The following is a 24022-nucleotide window of genomic DNA, read 5'->3' on the forward strand; positions in this document are numbered from 1 at the left end:
CATTTTAATGCACTGGAGAAGAAACTTTATTTTATTTGGGCCCGCATGCTTTCACGATTTCGCAAATCTAGTTGCCAGCAGGTGCAAAAAACGCGTGATTTTTAGAAGATTAAGTACCTCCAAGAATACACCATGCTTCTCTTTTATCAAGAGTGTTAAACAACTAGCAACTTTCGAAGGAGGACGGGTAGCATTTTTTTTAACAGCGAAGCTCGCATGTATAGCCTTGCTATCATCTTATAGCTCCTTATATTTAATCATCATTTCATGTTTGATGCTGTCCTTTTTTTTAATCAGCGTTGCAGGCTCGGTCATGAACCAATTTGTACTCAACGTCATCTTTTTCCTTTCTTTCTTTTTTTTTCATAACTGCAGTGCTTTGTTTCTCGATTTTCGGCTTTGCTAACCAGCGGGAAAGCGCGAACATGATTCTGTTTATTCGTCTAATTTTTTTGTATTCCTCGGGATGGTTTTCTTTCATTCAAGTCAGTGCTGCTCAATGAATTAAGCGGGTAATTTCAAGCTGTGCTCAGTTTAAGGCAACAAAGACCGTGCTCTGACCCAACTTCTTCTTTGAAGTGGCAACTTCTCCGCAAAATGAGTGTTCATGTGGCAAAGCACGCTTTACAGCTGTAACGTCCGTGCCCAGGCAAGGTCAAAAGTTTTCAGGATGCGGGTTCCGCGAGAAAATCCAGATATTAGCGTAGTTTGAGCTTGCAGCCATTAAAATAGCACAACGTTACGTTGGTCGCGTACACTAGTACGTCTAGCACATTTGAAATCCAGGCAGCGGGCCCGGGGTCTGAGAATATTCTGCTTTATCTCCATGCCCACGTCTCGCAAACTTCTGATCTTGCCTGTACCATAGCCTCCTATATTTCTCAGTGCCTGCCCAGTCGCTCCGCAATGCATGGGAGCCAATGGTCTACGGCGATGGCACCACATTACCATAATTTTATTCTTGTTGTTGGTAGAGTATGGACAACTTTAGCTGGGCGCTGCTGCCGCTGTGTGCAAGTCCGTGCCCGCTCCTTGCCTTCTGCATGACGTGCGATCACGTGCGATGAAAGAGAGTTGACGTGACCATAACCATGTCCCCGTAAACTGCGACCAACTACAGTCAAGCGCCTCTACAATGTACGCCTCTTCAATGAAATGATCTGTATAACGAAGGAATAATTCTGTCCCGGTTCTATTGCGAGCTGTGCGGTGCACTGCCTGATTTTAACCTGATGGCGACGTCTGGCGGTCGCCTAGCGACAATTGCATTCTAAATAGAGCTAGTTGGAGCATCATCCCTAGTGAATGCAGACTCATATGAGAGACTAAATTGCTGATTTAATTGTCAAACGAGCGTGACGTGTCTCAATGATATCTAATCACGCTGCATACACGAACAGAGGCTAGTAGCTGCTCGCGGCGCGATTTGCGACGTCACGCCTCGTCTGCGGAGTGAATCGACAACTGGGCCCATCGTACGAATATGGCTTAAACATCACGACGGACAGGCAGGACAGGTCAAAAAACGGAAAGAACAGCAGCGCCACATCCTGTTTTAATCTCGCTTCTGCGCTGTCCTTTGTGACGCTTGGTGTTACAGTACGTAGGAGCGGCTTGTAACGTACCTAGACGCCGTGATGCCACTTCGTGGCGCGTATACAGACTTTTTTTTTCGTAAAGGTTCTGTCTCACACAGAATGAAGCCTCCCGCTAGCTGTCGGGTACAGGACATCGCGACTGCGCTCCAGCCAGTGGGCCATATAACTGCGACCAAATGGCGCAGGTGAAGGCGGGAGAGCGTGCGCCTCCACCGAGGACTTCTTTTGTCCTCGGCGCATCGAAGCGTGTCGTATATATAGCGGTCTGGCGCGCAGCGCTCCCTCGCAGGCATCGCGGTAATCACTGGGCTGCTCCGTAGGGTGATCAAGCCGAGGGTAGATCGCGACGGCGCACTGGGCGCTATACATTCTTCACGACCGGGGAGCCCGATGATCCGCGGTCACACCAGCTGGCGGGCGTTGGCTCGAGCTGACACAATGGTGGCGCCTTCCTCTTCTCGGCAGCCCTGGTCCTTATACGCGCGCCGTTCTGCCGGGGGCGGGAGGATCGAGCTCTCTTTACGAAGATAAACGGCAGGAATCCGACGCCTTTGAGGGACGGGCGCGGCGCCATTAAGGATTTGCTTAAGAGCTAACTGAATTCCCTTAACGGCACGCGGAAAGACGACACGCTCGGCCCTGTATCGCTGGCATGAATGCACCCTAAGCGTTTGCCTGTTTTGTGCATGCTTCGCGTTCTTCTTTCTGAACCGGACCTAATGACATTGCGGGATGAAAGCACGGTATATGTAAAGCTTTTTCACATGAACGTAACTTTCCAAGACTCGAAAAGTCAGCCTAGGAAACACAAGGTGCGTTTATAACGCTTTTCGACGAGACACGCGAATAAGTCAGGTGTATGTAAAGTGTAAGTGAGAAAGAAAAAAAGAAGCCGGCTGTTTATTTCATACTGTGCAATGACAGTAAGCATAGAATGCTTTCACCGACATTCACCGCAAATTTGTCGAGCAGTACTATAGCTTCTCTTATCTAGTGTCAGCGATGATTAGCTCATAGAATGCGCATTCGGAAGGCCGTCGGCCCAAAATTGACAGGCTGAGTGCTCGAGTCTAGCCTTGGCCAATGGTACAACTTTTTTCATTTGTTCCTGTTATCAGATACGTACAAATAGCCCAACACGTAACTCTATCATGTTCCTCCAATGTGTATAACTTGTGACAGCACACTATTGGTAAGTGAGATACATGGTTCATCATGATTGTCAGAGAGAATAAGCCTGTTCCCGGTGACAATAACAATTTATCTCAAGCATGCTAACAATTTGGCGTGACAGTTAGCTGGAGCCAAGAATATCAAACTGAGGGAGCGTAAGTGCGTAATCGAACAATGTTTAGTACTGCACGAACAATAATTTGCGGTTTGACGTCACGTTGGAGTCATACCGTCCTCTTGATCGAAACAACGCTGCAGTGCTATTGTGTTTCGGCGCTACCTTTTCTGTGTTATGAATTACACAGTTCTCGTTCTCTAACGTAAAATGTTCAAACTCTGCACTCATTCCGTCTTTCTCCTTCACTCTCCCGTTCTTTGTGCTGGCCCGTGCTTTGTGCATGTACGCCATTCAGTTAGTCCGCGTCGCGACATTTGCAAAACGTTTGTGAATTTATGTGTCTGTCTTTGCGCGTCGGTCTGAGGGCTCGTAAATATAACATATGTTCGCTGCAAACGGTAAGCAGTTTCCAAGCTAGCGCGAGTAGCTTGTACGCAACTTTATCTAAACATGCATTCGCCGAACGGCATACGCCACGGAGTTCTCGCCTACAGCGCGTCAGGCGTGTAAACGGTTCGCGAGTTTCGCGCAAACAGGAAGCGAACCGAAATTGGAAGTCGGTGAAGACGACATGCACCACAAGCTACTGATTACTCTCAGCGACTGGTACGAACAGCAGCAGGTGAAGCGCGCTCGTTTCTCTCGCTGTCGTTGTTTATTGTCTACGTGTAGTTTTCGATTCACATGGTAATGGAATGACGAGACGAGTGCGCAGCGCCGGATGGTTGCACCCCCCGACCCTCCTCTCTTCTCTCATACACACACTATCAGTTTTGCCCACCAAACACCCTGTTAGCGCGGCGAGCATCGTCGTCGGCCCTCGATGCAAGCCCGGCGATTTTGCTCTCGGCGTCGGAGCCGAACTCCCCCCCCCCCCCCCCCCCCCCCCCCATCCGCCCACCGTGCGTCCATGCCTCGTCGCCCCTGAAAGAAGTGCCTGGCGGGTCGTTTTCTGTTCATTAACGGACGGCTCCACGCCGCGCAAACGCAGGCACGGCAGCTCGTCGCAAAGGCGGCTGAAACATCGCGCACCTTTTGTTTCCGGGCTTCGCGCGCCGATCGAGGCTTCGTCGCCCGCGGCGCCGACGAAGCGCTCGCCAGTGTCAACAGCGCGCTTAAATAAAGGCGCTCTGATTTCATGCGCCAGAGCGCTTTGAAGCACCTCGTGTGCGCGCTGAACAAAGATGGTGTAAGAGAAAACGTATCATTCCCCACCGCTGTGAAAAACGAAAAATAAAGAAAGAAGTAAACTAAACTAAACCGAGAGATCGTATAAAAAGCATAAACTGAGGCGGCCTGCATTGATAGGGTGTTGAATCGAAAACTCTGTGCTGCGGAGTTTCGGGTGCGTCGCTGCTACACTATGCGACTCGCGAACACCTCTTTCTTTCTTTTTTCCCCTGCCCAGCAGCGATTGCGTGCGTGCGTGCGTATGTGCGTATGGCGCGATCCTCCGGCTGCGCGTCGACGTCAGCGTAAAGCCTGATCGTCTGTTTCAAAAGGACCGGTAAAAATGCGCACTCGGAACGAGGACTGGCGAGGAGGACACTGCAGCGCCGAAAAGGGTGGGAGAAGAGGACGACGACGCAACGCACGGCCCGAGAACGGCGTTCCGGGCTCTGTTTACCTTTGCCGCCGGCTTGCGATTTTAATCAGTGCTCAAGTACCCGTTGGAGCGCACCATTCGTACGGGCGAAAGAGTTGCGACGCCTCGCGCGATCCTGCCGGGTCTCTCTCTCTCTCTAACTCGACTATACCGGCGGTCAAGCTGCTACGCGCGCGCTATACCGTCTAGCGCTGGTGCGACGACAATGCGCGCGCCTCGCGCTTCGATTAGCGCCGCCGCGTCGCCGGGTGAGTTGACACAGCGCCCCTTTTGTACCGCCGGGGCAGCTGGCAGGCGGCGACGAGCACGACAAGTGGTGTCGCGTTTCCCTCCTACGCCCCCCTCCTTTGTCGCACAACTGGCGGCCGCTTTCCAATTTGCGCTTGGGCTGCCTGTCTATGTGCGTGCGTGTGTATATGTACGCCTGCCTGTTCGACGGCGCGCTGTAACCCTCTCCTCGGCGATCGGCCCGGGCCTGACTGCCGCTTCTCGGTGCTTCTCCGCTTGCCTGCACCACGTTTACACATTCTCGTTGGCTCTCTGGCGCGCGCGCTCGTGTTTGACGAGAGGCGCGAGCCGAGATTGGATTCGGATGGGATCCGGTTGAGGAGCCCGGGCGCAGACGGCACGAAGCGGGCCTCTTTTTTTTTTTTTTTTTTTTGGGGGGGGGGGGGGGGGGAGGAGACGCCGAAGGTGATAAGCGAGGAGGAGAGGAATTCGTTCGCCAACCTTCTTCTCCTTAACTGCTATCTCTCTATTCTCTCTTTAGTAACTTTGCCTTTCTTTTTCTCCTGCGATCTCTATTGTCACGCGGAACGAAATGCCTCCCTCGCTTTGTCCTTCCCACTCCCCGTGTATGTATATGCGCGTAGGTACACCGGAAATGATCAGCTTTGCCACTTCTCTGACACAGCTAATACGCGTTATAGTTTTGGCGCAACTATAAAGCCATCGAATCAGTTTGTTTTGCACGATCAAAAATGGCTGTTGCTAGACACCCGACCCCCGCAATGTACGAGAAGTGCAGGCTCGGGGGTGGTTACGTCCGCAACTGGAAACCAGATTTCCATAAAGAGAAGTGGTTTTTGTACTGGCCTCGCACGCATCCGGTAGTTAGTCATGTCCGCGGCCGCACGGTGTTCGCGCAAGGTCCTAAGTAGGTATTTGCCACCCTGACTATTTGGAGTTCGCGCACACTTTATGTTGTAATGCGCGCCGTCGTAGTGCACACTGCAGTGAGCGCCTGACTTTTAAGGGTGTGCAAGTATTCGAAATTTTCGAATAAGAAATCGAGTATCCTCGTATTCGATTCGGTTTTCAAACCGAATAGTCACTATTCGTAAGCACGAATATTTTTCGAATTGCATACGAATATCTGAAATCGTCGACTGTGCGCGATAAGACATAATATTGAATCAATAAATGTATAGGTTACATAGTAGAGCACGCTATGCCGCTCAAGCAGCCATATAATTCCGGCTAAGCTGCAATCATTCGCACTCACGGAAGAGTCTTGAGTATGCGAACGAACCGTCTATTGGTTCCCAATGCTGTATTTGTGGTTTTAGTAAAGAACACTTCACGACGTACAATGTGACGACAGAAACTTGCTTACGTTGTGAATACTATAGGAAAAGAGAAATTGTCTTTTAATAATGGTGAAAACGGTTGTTCGTCATTCGAAAGCTATTCGAGAACTATTCGATTCGTATTCGATTCGGTCTCAAAGATTGCAAGTCGCACACCCTTACTGATTTCCCGTGGGTCTGCATATCTGCTCTGTGCGCGAGCATCTCATATTTCCTCTGTCATTGTAGTTTACGAATACGAGCGTGTTCAAGACAGCTGGATTTACGCCGTATAACTTCAGGTTAAACTTCCCTACCGCAAGGACACACTTTCCCAGCAGGACGTTTTGAAGTGGTGTATTCAGATTAGCTAGCTGATAACTATATACTCATGGGTGCCCTGAAGGGCGATAGGCCCCCCAAGGGAGCCCTAGGGGCGCCCGGACCTAGGGCTCTCCCCTTGGGTCCGCCATCTAGTGGCAGAATCGCGTTCGCGATCGCTAAAAGGTTCTTATCTCCTTGGTGGCGTTCAGGACATTGTCTAATAGCCGATGTTGTCCAATGCCGTCATGTTTGCTTTTAGAGCCAATCGAAGACGGTGTAGCCACACTTTGAGCCTATCAGGGCAATTAAAATGGCAGGTTAGACTATATATGACGGAATACAGCTTTTTTGAAGATCTTAAGCTTTGCTCTCTCGCATAGTTAGATTCCCAATGTATGGCGGCAGCGTTCATCACAGAAGCGCTGGTTAAGCGTTAAACACGTGTCGCCTATTACATGCTAAGCAATTTTATGTACTTCACACACACACACACACACTGCGCGAAGAAAACGTCACCAGCAGCCACAGGTACTCTCCAGTTAAGCATCATTTGTCGACCACCATATTTTGGCATGAAGCACAGCGAGAAAGCCATCTCGCTGCTTATAAAGAGTGTTTATCAGACAGTGTCTAGAATAGGCACATCCGGTGTTTCATTCGTCTTCTGCCGATGAAAAAACAGCATGTATAGACACTAGCTAGCCCTAACGTTCACATTGCTCCGATGGATTTCCCCTGCAAACGCACGCACCTGCTTGTTGGCGATACCAGCGTCGCTGGTGTCCGGCACCGGCGTGCGGCCACCGTCCGCTCGACTCTCGGCCGCTGTCTCCGAAGCCGCTGGGCTTGGCGGCGGCGACGCTGCGAGCACAAGTGACGTCAAATTACGTAAGGATGCCACATCCGAGTTATTCTATGTGGGTTCTGCTGTCAAAAGTATAAAAACTATTTGCAGCCTCTCATTCTCAAAGGACCCCAGTGAGACAAGTGAATTCAACTGTGCAGTAAACCATCTTCTTTTTTTTTCTTTCTTTCTTTCTTTCTTTTTCTCGCATTGCCTATATTAATCCAGTATGAGATATACGCTGAACATTCTATTCCAAGGAAAGACATTTGCGCCATTACTTTGTGGGTGGAGAGCTACAGTCAAGTTTTTGTTGTCTATTGTCTTATTGAACAGATTTTTCTGTTCCACCCATAGGCGTGGGCCACAGCAATCCCCTATCGTCTTTGTCTTCAACACCAACGTTGTTGAAGCGAAATGAGATGTTGAAGTGGAAAGCTTTGCGGGCCACATATTTCTAATATGTGGGCCATGGGCAGCGCGCTTGGGACCCTGACCTAAAGTCACACTTCAAGGGCTCATCAGTCAGCTACAAGTATTTCGAATCCCGCTCCAACACCCGTGCGTGTTTTGCATTATAGACAATAACAAGCCAAAATGTAGAAGAAGCTTCTTCCCCTACTCGCCCGTTCCAAAAAGAAGAAGAAGACGTGGTACGCCTGCCTTTCGTCCCTCCGCGCTTAAATAATTGGTTTTCCTTGCAGATGTCGCCGGCACGAAGAAGAGGTGACCTAGTTGGTCAGCAGCAATGAGCATAGCTTAAAAACTATGGGGACAAAATAACTGCAGAGCATTTGCTATGCTACAGCCAATCTATCTAATATGAAAAGCTTTCCGTCTGCCCCACTATAACCTAGCTAGACGGAACACCTTTCTCACTAAACAAGATCTTGGGACCACGGTTTCACACAACGCAGCTGCAGATGGCCACAATAGCGCTGCTTCGATTCCTGAAGACAACCGGGCTGCGCGACCGTTTGTGACACAGCACTGAGAATTCCTATTACGACGGTGACTCCGGTGCACGTCAACACTTGGCTTTCTCTCCTCCTCTTAAAATTGTTCTCCCTTTTCTCCTTCCCCAGTGCAGGGTAGCCAACCGGGATCAGTCCTGCGTTAACGTCCCTGCTATCGTTTTTTTTTTCTCTCTCTCTGTCTCTATGAGCACGCCGAGGTCATTCACTGCACGCACGAACAGGCGAGATCAGCAGGTGTGAGCACTAAGAAGAAGGTTACAGAACAAATGGGCAGTTTAAAGATTTTCAGTGAGCATGTTTTCTGATATCTCGTGAGCGCTCCTCGCCAACACCGCCCACGCCTCCTTAGTGTAGGTGGGTGCAGCAGGAGCAACAGTCGAAAGTAATATGCACCACATTTCTTACATTTCACATAAAGAAATTATTTTCACTAACACTTCACGATTCCTTAGCTCACGAAGCCTCAGCGCCCAAGAAGGACGAAGCACCTCGACCATATAGGTCGAGGTGCTTAGCTGTTATGCATGTATACAGATATACATGTAGACACACTCTCTTTGAGGGGCACTTGCCGCTGCATTCTTAGCATGTCGCTGACAAAAGTATACGCGAATCTGAGGTGTGCATGGCTAGCTGTCTGTCACTCACAGCTGGTGTGCGCCGGCGCGGCGGCGGCCACCATCGTGCGGCCGTCGTCGCTGCTGGTGTCGGTGACGTCCACCTCGCCATGAAAGCTGTCCGAGTCCTCGTCCTCGGAGCGCGCCCCGTCGCTGGCCTCGGAGCCCGCAGCCGCCCCCGTCGCACCGCCACCCGAAGCAGCGCGGCTCGGGTCCGTGGTCGTGTCGCAGGCGGGCGTCGACGACCGCAGCCTGCGGCGTCGAATGCACCCGGCCCTCTACTTAGGAGAAAGCCCGATATAGCTCGAAGCCAACTCCCATTTCCCAATTCAAATGCATAGTGAAGGTTATGTGCTCTGTGCCACAAAGAGCCAACACTGACAGTGAACAGGCAGTACTAGTGCTTGGCCTGTCTCCTCATTGTTAGTTTTTTTTTCTCCTCAATTTTTTCGCATTAAGGACACGAACATCGATATACTTTAGAGCTTTCGTCGAATTCTTGACTAACTTTGTGAGCAGGAGTCAGAGAAGAATACACCGTACGCTGAACTGACTGTACATGAATTGAAATGTTTGTTGCTTGAGAGGCGGCTTATAAACCTTAAACGGAAATGAAATAATAAAATAACCAGATGGATATAGAAGCAAATCATACCAGATAGCGTCGTGATTATTAATTGTAACACCGGACTAGCTTATAAATCCTAAAAAGAACATGGAAAAAGCATAAACACTAGGAAAGAGAGATAAAGCAACGAGAGGAAAGGCAAGAAGGTCAACCAAACGAGGGTCCGGTTTGCTACCCTACGCCGGGGGCAAGGGAAAGGGGGAATAGAAAGAGGGAGAATGAGCACAGTGTTCACGCGGGAGGATGCACAGGTCTATAAATGGTCACTCAGGTCGGTGCACTTCAAGAACTGCAGTTGTGCGCGTATAGCCTTTTGCGCCAGTGCCAGCTAGATGTGGCCACGGTATCCTGGACTCAGAAAATGGTATCGGGTCCATCCTGTTTAAAGTTGTCTCCGGACAAGAAACACAGAGAGATAACAGCAAATCATGCCAGATAATGTACCTGCGTCTTTGAGCTAGCTGGTTATAGCTCTTGAATGGCTCTTCTTGCTTTCCATCAGAGTTGAGGTTCTTAATTAATCAAGTTCTCCAGTCCAGACCATCTGAAAAGTGGGCGAGGGGCTGAATCCAGAATCCAGGTTTGAATTCTGTAAATTTACGGTTCTTCTTATTTCCGGATGACCCTCTGAGGTGTACGAAATCATCATTAGCCTATTTTTATGTCCTCTGCAGTACGAAGACCTCTCCTAGCGATCTCCAATTACTCCTGCCTTGCGCTAGCTGATTCCAACTTGCACCTGAAAATTTCCTAATTTCATCATCCTACCTGATTTTCTGCCATCCGTGACGGCGCTTCTATTCCCTTGGCAACCATTCTGCAACTCTAATGGTCCACCGGTTATCTACTCTACGCATTACATGGCCTGCCCAGCTCCATTTCTTTTCTCTTAATGCCAACTAAAATATCGGCTATCACAGTTTGCTCTCTGATTAACAGCGCTCTCTTCCTTTCTCCTAACGTTACCCCTAACATTTTTCGTTCCACCGCTCTTTGCGCGGTCCTTGAAACTTGTTCTCGAGCTTCTTTGGTAACCTCAAAGTTTGTGGTGAATGAACTAATTGTATTCAAACATGAAGTCCCACCCCTAGCTTAGTTTTGACCACATGGGGTTCTCTAACGTGCACGGTACACGAGCGTTTTTGCATTCCGCCCCCATCGGAATGCGGCCGCCGTGGCTGGAGTCGAACCGCGGCCTCGGTCTCAAGAACGCAACGCCAAAGCTACTGGGATACCGCCGCGAGGCATAATCGTAATTGGTCACCGTGGCTGTCGGAGAACGGAACAGCTGCCACTGCGCACACTTTGGCCGTTGAACTGCGGACACGAAAGCGCGGCCTTCAAGGGGGGTGGGGGCTGGGAGGGGGGTATAGCGTGAAAGCGGTGGCCTCCTGCACTTCGACGAAGGCGCGAATGGGGCTAGGGGAAACCGGAACGTAATTGGCGCGGCATGCGCCCCGCTAACAGAGTCATCGGCGCAAAGTGGCGGTTTACCGCCGAGAATCGCCAGTAATCGCTGCCGCTGACGCCCGAGAGACGCTGAAGGTACAAATTGCGTGCAGTCAAGATGCTGCTGCAATTCGCGTTAAACAAAGACTCGAGAGGACAAATTGAGACCGCCGATATTATGGAGTGATTAACGCCGCTTCTTGGTAACACCGCAAGGGAAACCGCGAACTTCCGTGTTGTTATTTTCTTCAGTGATGATAGGTGTGAGGTTTAGTTTTGACACGGATTTCTGGAGGAAGGTGAAGTAATAGGCAGCATGTTGTTTCATCTCCTTCTCCCTTATTTTATTTTTGTGTGTGTGTGTTTGTGTGTGGAGGCCTTCAACGACTGCATCTTCATTGAAGTCAGGGTTATCTTCTACGTGCCCTAAACGCAGCGCACCACGTATACGCTCAATTTACACAGCAGCTGTGGCTTTCTGTCGTGCGCTATTGAGTCACCATTTTTTTTTTTTTTCACTTTTAGGACGGCGTCCACAGCAGCTGAAATTTGAACCCGCGACCTTCACTTTCACCTGCCTAGACGTACATACGTCTACGTGCATTGATTGATTCATTCGAATTTAACGTCCCAGAGCAACTCTGGGGCTATGAGAGACGGCGTAGCGGAAGGCTCTGGGTTCGTCGACCTCGAGCTGTAAGTCAACATGCAGCGTGAACAAAGAATGTTGGGGTGAACATAAGTAGAGAGATGCGTTCACGGCGCCCATAGCTCGAGATGTGGTGCCATTAATCGCAATATATTTTCCTTATCTTGCTTCGCTCCTCGGTAACCGAATTCCTTGCGCGGAGGCAAAATCCGAGTGAGAACGCACAAGGCGTATCAACAGGCCTCCAGCACGCCTTGACGTGTCGAAGAACTTCGTGCGCAGTAAGAAAATTCGCAACTGTACTCGGCGTCTAGACCCATAAGCACGCCAATTGCAATATATGTATAAAGCGTGTGCAAGGCGTACGACCTATAGCGCATTTAGCTTGTTCGGCACACTACAACGTCTACAGAAGAAGTATATCAGCACTGAAAGTAGTTTAGGAGCAAATATTCTTGCTGGCCTCTACATGGTTTTAAACAGCATACCGGGCTTGTGCCGACCGAATACCCATTGCATTGTCTTCGTGGGTGCCGCGTTTTGATGCTATACAGCATAGAGCCTTGGCGGCCACATTTTGATGAGCGCGGAATCCAGAGAGAAAACGCTCTTCTAGTTAGATTTAGGTGCACACTAACGAACTCCAGTCGGTCGAAACTATAATCTGGACCGTCGACGTCAAGCCAGACCATTATTCCGTTTGTCGTCATACCGTGTTCCGTCACCCACTAACACTAACCATCCTCCGTGTATACCCGAAACGACTGCGCATCGCTCATTCCGAACCACCCGAAGTGGTCACGGACACGAGATATTGCCGAATTCGGTGAAATAAAACGCCAGCAAAAAGACAGCTGCGACCACTTATCTAAATTCGCTCATCTCGACTCCGGCATGACAACTATACCGGGGAAAAGTGCAGCGCGGTCCTTCTATTGGAAGGCTGGAATCGCAGCTCACTCAGCGGCGTTCTGACAAGTATACAACGCCCGGGCAACAACACACTCTGCTACTTGCTAAACTTCGGCCGCACTTCGCGTATCACGCAGAACACGCTCGCTCTCGCATGCATTCGTATATACACACATGCACACGAGAGAGAGCCACAGGGGAGGCCGCTTGGCTGCATCGCTTCCCTGTAATCCTCTCAAATCGAGGCTTCCGTCGACGACAGCAGCGGTGCAGCCGCCACCGCTCGGTGGCGCGTGGCGCGCTTGTGCGGTTTCGATGCCGCGGCTTATCCCGCGGTCGGCCGCAATTTCGCGGTTGCTCGGTCGCCTCGGCTAATCCGTGCAAAAGGGTCCTCGCTGAAAGAGGAGAGCGCCGTCCCTTTCTTCGCCGCCGGCAAAGCCCCCTGTGTCGCGCTTTGCCTTTGTCGTCAAAAGGCCGCCGTTAATGAAACATCCTCCAGAGCCGGCACGGCGCGGCTTGCTGTTTTGCCTGTCTTTGCTCGATACGGACACTATTAATTTGCGCTCGAAATGGGCTTACGCGGCGGTTTAAGAAGGGAGTGCGCGGCGCAGCACGCTTCGCTGCTTCCGGCAGAGAAACGGCGGGCTGTGTGTGTGTGTGCCGCTGCGCTAATTGTGGTAAGAACCCGGCCGTGGGGAAAAGAAGACGCCTTTAATTGCGGGAGAGTCAATCGTGGAACTTGCTTTTTTTTTTTCTATGGTTTGCGGCGCGTGCGCGAACGCTTTGAAGGATTTCGCTACTGAGTCGCGTGAGCTGTGTTTCACCTGCGGGATGCGCTCATGAAAGCATTTAGGTAATGTGGTTAGTAAAGTTTGGGATCGTTACGCTCTCTCTCTCTCTCTTAGCTGTTAGCCGCGGCGGCCGCGCATATAAGTTGGCTGCTTTAGGAACTTTTGAAACGCGAGGATTGGTTGTTTCACTAACGACAAGTCCAAGATAATTGACGGTTCTCTCCCCCCCCCCCCCCCCCCCTTTTTTTTTTTCCGCCGTAAATCCACTATTCAGGATGCATATCTTCAAAGTGGTCCTTAAGAGTCCTTTAACATTGTTGAGAGTGGTCGTTGCTTCAGTAAGTTTCAGAGAGGCGGCATAGACTGCAGTAGAAGCCTTTAGAAGACCATGAAAAGGCAGCCGAGATTGCACCACACCTTTACGTTAATAAACGTGACTCGGATTATTAAAAATGCGATCTCTCCGCGTTGCACCAGCGCCGTCCGAGGCGCAGCCTCAACGAAGAGCTGGGTGCTCTGTGCGCGAACTCTGTTGCCTTGTTTCAGTGAATCTTGCCACCGAGATTATGGCCCTGCCAGAAAGCAAGGCCGGCATCCGCAAAAAGCTCTTAGCGCCAGAATGTTTCGTAAGAGCAAATGCCAGCCAATCCTGATGTGGAACTTATTAATAGCGAGGCGTCCTCCAATGGCAAAGAGCACTTTTAGAAACAAAAAGCTTTGTGAATTCGGCCGTTTATGTAAACGCTGTATGGTCATGCCGTCTCTGCCCGAATACTCATTCGGACCGCCCGCCTCGAGCCCGCCCGAACGAAGTTTCCGAGACTACTACTTCCTTCCGTAACTGCAAATGATGTGAATGATGTAGTAACCGGTTTGTGGTGTATACTGGGTTTTCAACGTCTACCATTATTGGCCAGTCGTGCGCAACTCCGCCTGCATGGCTGAGCACAAATTTTCGAGGTCGTTTCTTTCTGATAGGTTGGTGTTGATTGCTTAAAACTTGGCACGTACTCTCGAAGGGTATTGATCACACAGCGAAAAATCAGACAAGACTACAAAATATGCCTAATTTTGCAAAAAAGAAGAAAGAACCTTAAAACACTGAAAAATAGTGCGTCACGGCGAGCACGATTGCCTTTTCTTTTTTTCTATCGATGAGTTCATGTTAGAACACGCTGCTGTACAAATAAATGTGCAAATGGTGGCTGTTATTATCCGTTACGCTGTTATGTAAATGATGATTAAATGCTTGCTGACGCTGGAGAAGTAAAAAAAAGTTATTGAGTAATTCAAACGCATAACAACGGCTTTCCATGTACATCGGCGGAACAGGAGGGACATTTCTCAATGCACCTCACCAACTTTCAGCAATCGCTCGCAACAGTGCCTCAGAGCGCCTTTAGGTCTAATCCATTTTCAATGAAGCGGAAAGTCATCGCCTTGAAGACGATTCAAACTCAACGGCTTGTGAGTCTATCTATACGGTGGCGATAACGGGACTCACGTGGGAGACCTGGCGACGCGGCCCACGGCCGTGCCGGCCACGGGCCTGAAGGCGGACGCGTAGGACAGCGGCGGCGCGCCGCCCCCCAGGCCTCCCAGCAGCGCGGTCGGCGGCGCATCGTCGGCCAGCGAAGACGCGAAGGCCGGCTCGGCGGCCAGCAGCCTCGGCGGTCCTGGCGGCGGCGGCGGTGGAGGCCATAGGGCGGCCGTGCCGTAGGGCTTGGCGCTGCCGCCGCCCATCCAGACGTAGTCGCCGAACACCGGTGTTCCGCCGCCGGTCGCCTTGCTGCCGCTCAGGCACAGCAGCGGCGGCGGGAAGAGCGCCGCCGGCGCGCCGCTCGACAGAGGCAGCACCGGAAAGTAGGGCGCCGGCGGGGCGGTCACCGGCTGAGGCTGCGGCTTCGGCGCCTGCAATGTGTGCACCGCGCCGCTTACACGCCCGCTCACCAGTAGTCATAAGCATAACACACGGTTAAACCTCGTTATAACGAAGTCGCGTCCGCCGTTAATGCATCGGTCACACTGGGCTCTTTCAATCACGATCGAGCCCTATAGGGATTGAATTTGACGATTTCGATTTGTTCCCTTCTGCAGCTTGAGCAAAGAAGCGAATCGCGATCGAGAAACCCGATCCTGGTCGGGCTCTATCGCGATTGAAAGTGATCCGTGTGACATGGGACATAAAATACCTGCGTAATATCTGCAAAAGAGTGTCATGTACTTGGGTTGGTTGGTACATATTTTTGTTAAATAGTGCATAGAACACGAGTCAAACGGAAGAGATGAACGAAGTTCGAATGAACAGCGCCTCATCTGTTCCTCCCCATTACTGTGTTCCATGCGCTGTTACTCTATTAAGCGTTATATATCCGGTATTCGTTATGAACGTAAGCAATTATAACGACGAAAAGAAATTCGCGATCGGTTCACTATGTTTCCACAGATGAAGTGGCCTCGGAAGGCGCCTATCGAGCTTCTAGGCGCGAATCCATGTTCATCGTGACGGCCACTTGCTCTGTATCTTATTTATCACCACCTCGTAATGGTTGCCGTAAGTAACGCGCATCATTACAAATATTCTACTGATGAGTGAGCTTGAGCTTGGTGAATTCGGTGATCACTGGAGTTGTTCAGAGAGTAACACTGCGACGGTTGTAATGACGATAATCTTTAATGGTAACCATAGCACCGTTACGTATACGTATATCATAGGAACGCACGCGTTACGCCGTGGGACGTTCCAAGTGGGTGTTAGTGTAGATTAGTTCGTTGCTTTGGCTGAAGACCTGTCTTGCGGCCTTGTGTTGAGCGAGCGGATACTGTGACCTCGTTGTAGCGGCAGGTGCTAGGTGTTTCTGTAACTTGTTACTTCGCTAAACCATGTCTAATTCGAACGCGAGCAGGAGACCACGAACAAGACCCTCTGCCTCCTGTGAGACCGACATCGCTTTCTTTAGTAACTGAAAAAGGACATAGGCTTTCGGGCAGTTTGTGCCGAAGGCGCCGTCGACACCAACCAGTACTGAAACAGTGGGAATACACGGTCTCCCAGCGGTCACGCGACCCACCTGGAGAGCGTCCCTGTCGCCAGCCGAGGAGCGCGCCCTCTTGGAGGCCGCGGAAGAGGACGAGGACGAGGAAGAAGAAGAGACGGCCACGCGTCGCCTCGAGCCCCCGTTGAACATGGCCTTGACGTCCTCCCAGGCGTAGCTGACGTCCTCCGGAGGAGTCCCACTGAGCTTGATGTGCCTCCGCCAGGAGTTGAAGTTTGCTGCGTCCGGTTGCACGTACTTGGAGTCCGGCAGTCGGTGCGAGTGGAAGATGAACTTGTTGGGGCTGAAGAAGAGCGAGCAGTAGGCGCACTTGATGCACTTTGCGCGCGACGAGTTGTATCGCGCCGGCACGAAGCTGCCCCGGCAGCCCCACGCGCACTGGTGGCTCACGTCGAAGGCGAAGTTTTCGGGCAGCTTCGGCGGCGGCGTGTCCGTCAGGAAGGACTTGCAGAGCCGCTCGGCCTCGCGCTTGGTGATCATGCCGCAGCGCCGCGACGAGACCGGCATGGCGCCCGCTCGCCGCAGCAGCTCCAGCTGCACGGGCGTGCACTGGACGCAGGTGATGCCCAGGGCCACGCGACGGTTGTGTATCTCGTTGTACGAGTAGTCCTTGAGCAGCGTGTTGGAGATCTGCGCCAGGCTGAGCCGCTCCTGGCCCTCGATCACCAGCGCCACGATGGGCACGCCGTACAGGAGCACGGTGCGAACCTCGTTGGCCGCGGCGGCTGCCTGCTGCTGCTGCTGCTGCTGTTGGGATGACGAGTGGCGGCCGCCGCTGCCACCGCTGCTGCGTGGTGATGGATGCGGCTGCTCCTGCGAACAGCGCAGTGACCTGCGTCAAATGTTCTTCGGAGGTCTTCGAAGTCAAGCACACCTCTACTTTTATGTAACGCGCAACCAACCAGGAGCGGTGCTAGGGAGCGAAGCGCTTGTATGTGCTAACCGCAATGATCGAGCTTCGAAATATCTACGTGGCTCGCTAAGAAAGGGTGAACTGAGGTAGGCTTCTCCACATCATGATACTTAATGGGGAGAAGTCCGCTTCACATTAATTTCTTTCCTTTTACAGGAGTAGCATGCTGCAAGTATTTCAGTATGTGGGCGTACGGACGGACGGACGGATGAACGAACAGCTGGGCGAGTTTGTACTGATTCATATTGTGCAAACAAACAAACAAACAAACAAACAAACAAACAAACAAACAAACAAACAAACAAACAAACAAACAAACAAATTAATAAATAAATAAACACCGTAAAGGTCACGTTTTCGGGTCCTTATGTATGAAAACCCCCACAATCGCCCGTGGCATTGAGTATAGCCTCCAAATTTCGAATTGAGAGCTCTAGAAAGTACGCGGACACAATCAGTTGACGTGCCTTAGCGTGCCACTACTGCCGCATGCACAGAACCTAACCTCTGCTTGTATTCTTATGCGCGCCGGACCGGTGGCGCGGCCTCTAATAATGGTTCTGCCGTTCCTAGAACTCCTATCTCCAATGCACATTAGTACCTACATTTTCATCAAGTTAAACTGTAGCTGACAAGATTCACACCTGTCTTGTGGCGCTTGCCGGACTGCTATACATATGATACGGGTTGAGCACAGCAGCTGACTGGTTCAGTAATATTCGTATCCCGTACCTTCCGTATTCGCCTGCTCACCTGCGCCGTGGTTCGGTTCCAGAAGAGGTCCCGTGGCTCCGGGCGCGTGGTGGACGGGGACGGGTGCTTCTGAAACGACAGCATAAAGTCACCTTCTTGAGCGCTGATGCAACAACACACGAATTTAAGGAGTAATTGCACGTATTTTCGAAGGCGTAAAAAGCTCTATACCACAATATTCTCTCGCGGAAAAGGATTGCACTTATAAAGTACGGAGAGCGAGGAAACACTTTAAATAGATGTAATTCGATACGAAGGTTGCTGTCGAAATGTCGAAATGTCGAAATCGTCATCAATAATTTCGTGACGTCATGGCACAGAGCAATATTAACTGATGTCGTGTAGCAAAAGGCTAGATATAGGGACGTTTCTCATTAAAATAAGTAAGCAAGAGTGATGTGTGCGTTTATTCTGACCACGCTCGCGTGTGGCAGAAGAAAACATAAACTCGCGTGTGGCAGCCAAACAGACCTTTCGTTCGTGGTAACGAGGTTTACAAGAGTTAAATCTTTCATTTTCCTGTAAAGTGGCCGACAATGTTTGCGTTCAAGTTGAGCATTTGACTCACGCTCACGATTAAAGAAAATGCCGACAAGCTTTAATACAGCGTTCAGTATTTCGTCTAAACTAAGAGCCCTCCATTTATCAATGTCTCTCAATTCCTGAAAGATCCTTGCTGCTCCGAACGCTTATTTGTATAGACGTGGTCCCAAACTCTTCCTTTATTTCCCCTGCGTTCAGAAACAGGTTACGCTTCGCTTACCTTACATTTATCACGTCATCCGCTCAGGGCGCGCACTTCTTCATTTGGTTCAAAACAAGAAACCTCAAATATTCAAGTACACAAGCAAGCCGACGCCATACTTTTCAAGCATTGAATAACAGAGACAGAGAGAGAGAGAGAAAATGGCAGATAGGTTGGCCTGAGGTTGACCCGTCTAGCCTGCTATTGTGCGCCAGGATAAATGGAAGGGAAGTGAAAGAAGGTGATGTGTAGTGACAACGTGAACGGCGGCGCATCATAGTCTGTCAGATGGACCTTTTACATCAGACGCTGTTGCCCCATGGTGTGCAGGATGCAAGTAATGCACGAACAGCTTTGCCAACTGGAATCGCAGTCTGGCCAAGGTCGATGGTAAGGCCAAGGTAAGGCCAAGGTAAGCTTGGCCAAGGCCAAGGTAAGCGGTCGATTGCCGATTTTGGATAGAGAATCAGCCAGCAACTGCCGTTGGCGCATACTGGCGGCCCACACAAAGGACGTGGTGCGCTGTTTCTGGTAGGTCACAACAACAACAGTTGGGAGACGCTGCATGTTGAAGTATAGATGCATATATCGTTTGGTAAATTCCACATCGTATCATAGTCTGTGAACAATGTACTCATGGCTCCGCACACTTTAAATCGGTTCTTTCGTGAACCTTTAGCCTCGGAGCTTTTTTTTTTTCTTTTTTTTTTACAGTGAAGCTGTTTTAGCTAACTGTAAGAAGTGCCACCTGCTGCCACAAAACCTCGCCGAGCTATGACGTCACTGCGTTGCCTAGCAACCACCTCGCGGAGCGGCGTGTGCATCTCCTCCTCTCCGTGCCGTGCACATGTTGCTTTGGCATAAGACGTTAAGGAGAGGGATGGAGAGCATGCACGCGGCGCGCGCAATGCTCGGGAGAGGGAAAGAGAACATGAGAGCGAGATAGAGAAAGAAATTGTAGCAGCACCAACGAGGCAACGCGCAGAGCTGCTGCTGGCGCCGAACGCTCTGCCTAGTCGCGCATGCGCCGAAGCAGTAGCGATGACATCACCTCGCGTTACCTAGTAACCGCCGGCTCAGCTGCGCGCTCGCTTCGCTCGACACAGACACGGCTCCACCGAGCACCCGCCAGCTGCGCGCTACTGCGCACGCGCCGTGACGCCATCCTGGCGTGTCGTCTGCTGCGCGCCGCCCGTACACTGTGCATAGCTTTCGCCCAGTGTGCATGCGCTTGGCCTCGGAGTTTGCCATAAAAGGGGCTGGGCCTAGTCGTGTCAACTTTCGCTATAGATATCGGGCGGCTAGCCTCCAACGCGTTCGGCGTCGGCAAGCAACAGCGTTCTTGGCACTGTGACAACCTTGGTTAGCCTGCCTGCGTTTGTGGCATGCCAGGAACGCTGTCGCTCATAGGCGCAGACGCGTCCAGCGCTAGGCACGCGAAATGTCGCGAAAGGGAACGTACTTCCGAAAATGATCGCTAAAGAATACCTTCCCTACATACGTAGTTAAGTTGAACCAAGTTAAGACCTAGCAGCAACGAAGTTAAGACCTAACAGCAACCAAATTAATACCTAGCAGTAGCAGCCAGTAAGACATGAGGATCGACAGTTTCGCTGTGCCTAAGCTTTGCACGACCAGGTGCAAACTTGCCCATTTTTTTCGCATGGAATCCTAATATGATCCACAAAAAGACGCACTACGCAATACACGGCCGCTTCTGCAACCTATCTCGTCATCCAACTGCACTTAAAACAATCTCTGCTTGTATACCTAACAGGGCGCACAGATTTAAGACGGCTACAAGGACTGAGATCGAAGCACAGTTCCGACGAGACCCTATCTCTCCGCAATATACTCCCGGGGAACTTGTTCCGCCTCCCTATATATCCCGAGTCTTTCTCCGGGACCCATTTCTTTTGCGCCCGGTCCCTGGCGCCAACGCACTGACTGCATCGTTTCGCACGACGCGTCTCACCAATCGCTGCTCGTCGCAGGAGTAATCCGGAATCCCCGCTTCATCCCATCGTCCTTCGTCCCACGCCCAGAGCCGGCAGCGTGGTTCTGGCTTCGTCGAAACAGCCGCAGAGGCGCGCTTCCCCGCAACGCTTCTAGCCCTGGGTCTTCGTCGATCGGGCTGCATTTCACGACCCACTGGCGACGCCCAACGATGCAGACCCCCGCGCGTCGCACTCGGCCAAAAAAAGAAGGGAGCAGAGGATAACAAAGCTGCAATGGCTGCGGAAAGGGAAGAAGATGCGCTCGTCGGTCGGACGGAAACGGTGGATAGAGGGGGAAGGAGGGGGGGGGGGCGGTGGAGTTAAGCCGGTGGTGGTTTGAAAGCCACTGTTCGCGAAAGAGAAAGAAAGAGATGCACTGGCAGTATAACAGCGGTGTGGCGTTATACAGCGCCGGGTTTGGGGTCGCACACACACACAGACGCACACGCCTCCTGTCGGCGTGGTGCCCATCTCGTGGTTCCTTTGTACCGTGAAATGTCATTACACCGAGCTCGGGGCACAGGCTGTGCGGGAGAAAATCTGGTCACGGCGCACCAACACAGGACGGCGAGGTATAGGCCGGTTGGGCTGCGCTGGCACCGCTGCGAAACAGCCGTGAAGAGGTCGGTGGGGTTAGAGCTGGGGTTCCTTCGGTGCCGCACTCTGCCGCTTCTTGCTACCCCCCCCCCCCCCCCTCCCCACCTTCCCACTTCACCCTGGTTCCCGCTTCCATACACACATAGAGGATTGGGCTCTAACTCGTTTACTGTCGATCAGGGTGCATTATCGGGGTTTTGCAAGGAGTTTGCTTTGGCGGGATTTAATTGTTTCCCGGTGGTTGGTGGCCGTCCGCGCCTGCCTGTTGCCGCGTCTTTAGCACGGATCTCTTCCACTGTCGCTGTTCTGAAGCCTCGGTTTTACGCGTGCGCGCCTCTATGTAGAGCGGGGTTGGGGTGTTTTCTTTTTTCTTTCCGAAATGTCCCTGCTTTTGCATATTCTTTGAACGTTTGAATGAACAAATGCATCCTGTATAGTTCACATTTAGTTGTGCTAACAGAACGTAGTGATGAGATCATGTGTCCCTGCATTGCTAGGGCTCTTGAGATTAAAAAAATGAATCTCTCTCTCTGCACTGTTAGAACTTCAGTTTAAGTAACCCATACTTAACACAGAATAACACACACACACACACACTTAAACGTTATCTCAGGCTGACATCTCTGCTTTTTGGTGAAGTCTCAACCACAAAAAACAACTTTCCGACGGATTTCCCGCGCCGGCCGACGTCGGCCTGCTTTCATGCTTTACTAGTCAATTCGGGCATTGGCACTTTGGTCTGGCATGGTCAGCCTTTGGCGTCGAACGAGCGTCGTCCCCCGGCGTCGCATTGTTCCTGACGACTCCGGCCGACGACGAAAATCCGTCGAAAGTTTACACCGTGGGGTTTGGGCTTATGTAAAGTTCTTTACCTCCCTCTCTCTGACACTTTTTACATTGTGCAATGAAAATGAAATTGAACTGAAAAATACGACGAGCCATGGTTTTCTATGGGTCCATCGATTCAATTTAAAGGTGACTCGGTGGATATACTTGTGAGATTCAAAAGTGCAGCGGGGAGGAAATGCCCAAATTTAGCTTAGTCATTGTGGACGCCTTTCTCCAAAAGCGCTGTTCCAGTTACAATTCGCAGCATATTTTAAACAAAAATGCGGGTACAACGTTTTGAATGGCCTGAGCCAGCTTCATAACGATTCACAGTACCAGAGACCTACGCTCTAAGAGGTCAGACAAGAAAATTACACCATCTTCCCGTAGGGGAACCCTGAGTAGTATGCGAAGCAGCCATGGGGTCGACTCAAGGTAGTTTTATTAGCTGTATAAACTTGGACATGCAGCAGCACCAGCAACGCGCAGAACTGTTGTCGACGCCGTCGGCGTTTTTCCCGCGTTCGCACCGAACGCGCGCGGCGTTGGTGACTGTTGCCGGTGCCTCTAGGGCGCCTACCGTCGCGTCTTTAACCTAAGCTGCTTCGCATTATCGCGCGCGGAGCCGCAGGTGTTGCCATTCGTTGCGCAATCCGGAGAGGAGAGGAGCGTCGGAGAGGAGAGGAGGAATGCCGAGAGGAGAGGAGGAATGCCGAGAGGAGAGGAGATGAGACGAGGAGGGAGGAGAGGAGATGAGACAAAGAGAGGAGAGGAGGGGAGGAGGATGCGCATGCGCATTAGGGGTGTGGACGCCGCGCGGCGGATCGAGGGAGGGAGGGAGGGAGTGACATAGCCCCGACCATAAGCTGCTTCGCATCTTACATAGTTGCCACATGTTGACGATAACTGCGCCATGGTCGTGATAATACGCTGACGATAATTTAAACGGCTACAGCACCTCCAAGTCCTGTCAAATGCAAGTACGTCAGTCAGCAAGTAAGCCAATTAGGGCTGGACGTATAGACAGTCTGTGATCTGCTATATCACCAGTATTTTAGACAGTGATGTAAGTACACAACTGCGGCAAATATGAGGTTGAATAGGCATTACACGTTCGTATTACCAGCAGAAATAAAATAACCAAGTGACTGATGTTTACTCGCAGTGTTGAGGACATATTTTTTAAATATTTTTTATCAGTTAGGTTAATTCGCACAGTCTTTTCCGCACTTGGGAAAATGATTGGCGGTACACTAATTCAAAGTTGACGGCGTCAATAACATGAACGAGCTCAAGGAAGCGTGCGTGCAAGAACATGAAAAGCTAGACGCCACTTTGCGAATATAGCAAACATTTTCTAGACACCGGAACGATGCCCCAAAGCGTGAAATACGTTCTGCCCTCACTTCATCATATACCCACAGATGAGCCTTGCTACGCTCTTTTTTCGTTGTAACTGATGATGTCCATCCAAAGTAAATTTAATATGCACCTATAGACGACGAAGGTTGCGATGGAGTCTGTGCCCCGCAGATTATCGATGTCATCCGATCGGCCCCGGCTGGGCAGTTTCCTCACACGGCATGCATTCGCGGCGCCCTGCTTCAGACGCCGAGCGCAGCAGCAGCTATAGGTATCAGATATCGTTTATCGCGTTGTTCCGAAACCATTTCTTCCTCTTCAGGGTGCCAGACACGTTGATATAGTCGCCTGCCTGCAACTCGCTTTCTTTCGCGGCCGTTTGATGAGCGACGTACACGCCTTGCACAGCTGATACCCGATAACTTTTTCCTGCGCCGGAAAGAGCACAACCGGGCATAAACAAGAGCAGGTTATCCTGCCCGAACTACGGACGAGAAGCTGGGGAACAAAGAGCGCT

The 24022-nt window shown here is 51.1% G+C and overlaps 1 protein-coding gene across 1 annotated transcript in view; it reads right to left on the reverse strand.

Moving 5' to 3' along the window:
• The window catches only part of LOC119445219 (SKI family transcriptional corepressor 1), a 56246-nt gene that overhangs the window by 11756 nt on the left and 20468 nt on the right, over window positions 1–24022 (reverse strand). The window contains exons 2-7 of the mRNA XM_049664928.1: window positions 17977–18045; window positions 16326–17123; window positions 14759–15165; window positions 8857–9077; window positions 8400–8413; window positions 7139–7300 (exon numbers count right to left, since the gene is read on the reverse strand). Coding sequence (XP_049520885.1) covers window positions 7139–7300; window positions 8400–8413; window positions 8857–9077; window positions 14759–15165; window positions 16326–17123; window positions 17977–18045 — 1671 coding nt within the window. The remainder of the gene's footprint in view (window positions 1–7138; window positions 7301–8399; window positions 8414–8856; window positions 9078–14758; window positions 15166–16325; window positions 17124–17976; window positions 18046–24022) is intronic.

Source organism: Dermacentor silvarum, chromosome 3 (genome assembly GCF_013339745.2).
Source record: "Dermacentor silvarum isolate Dsil-2018 chromosome 3, BIME_Dsil_1.4, whole genome shotgun sequence".
Classification (NCBI taxonomy): Eukaryota; Metazoa; Arthropoda; class Arachnida; order Ixodida; family Ixodidae; genus Dermacentor; species Dermacentor silvarum.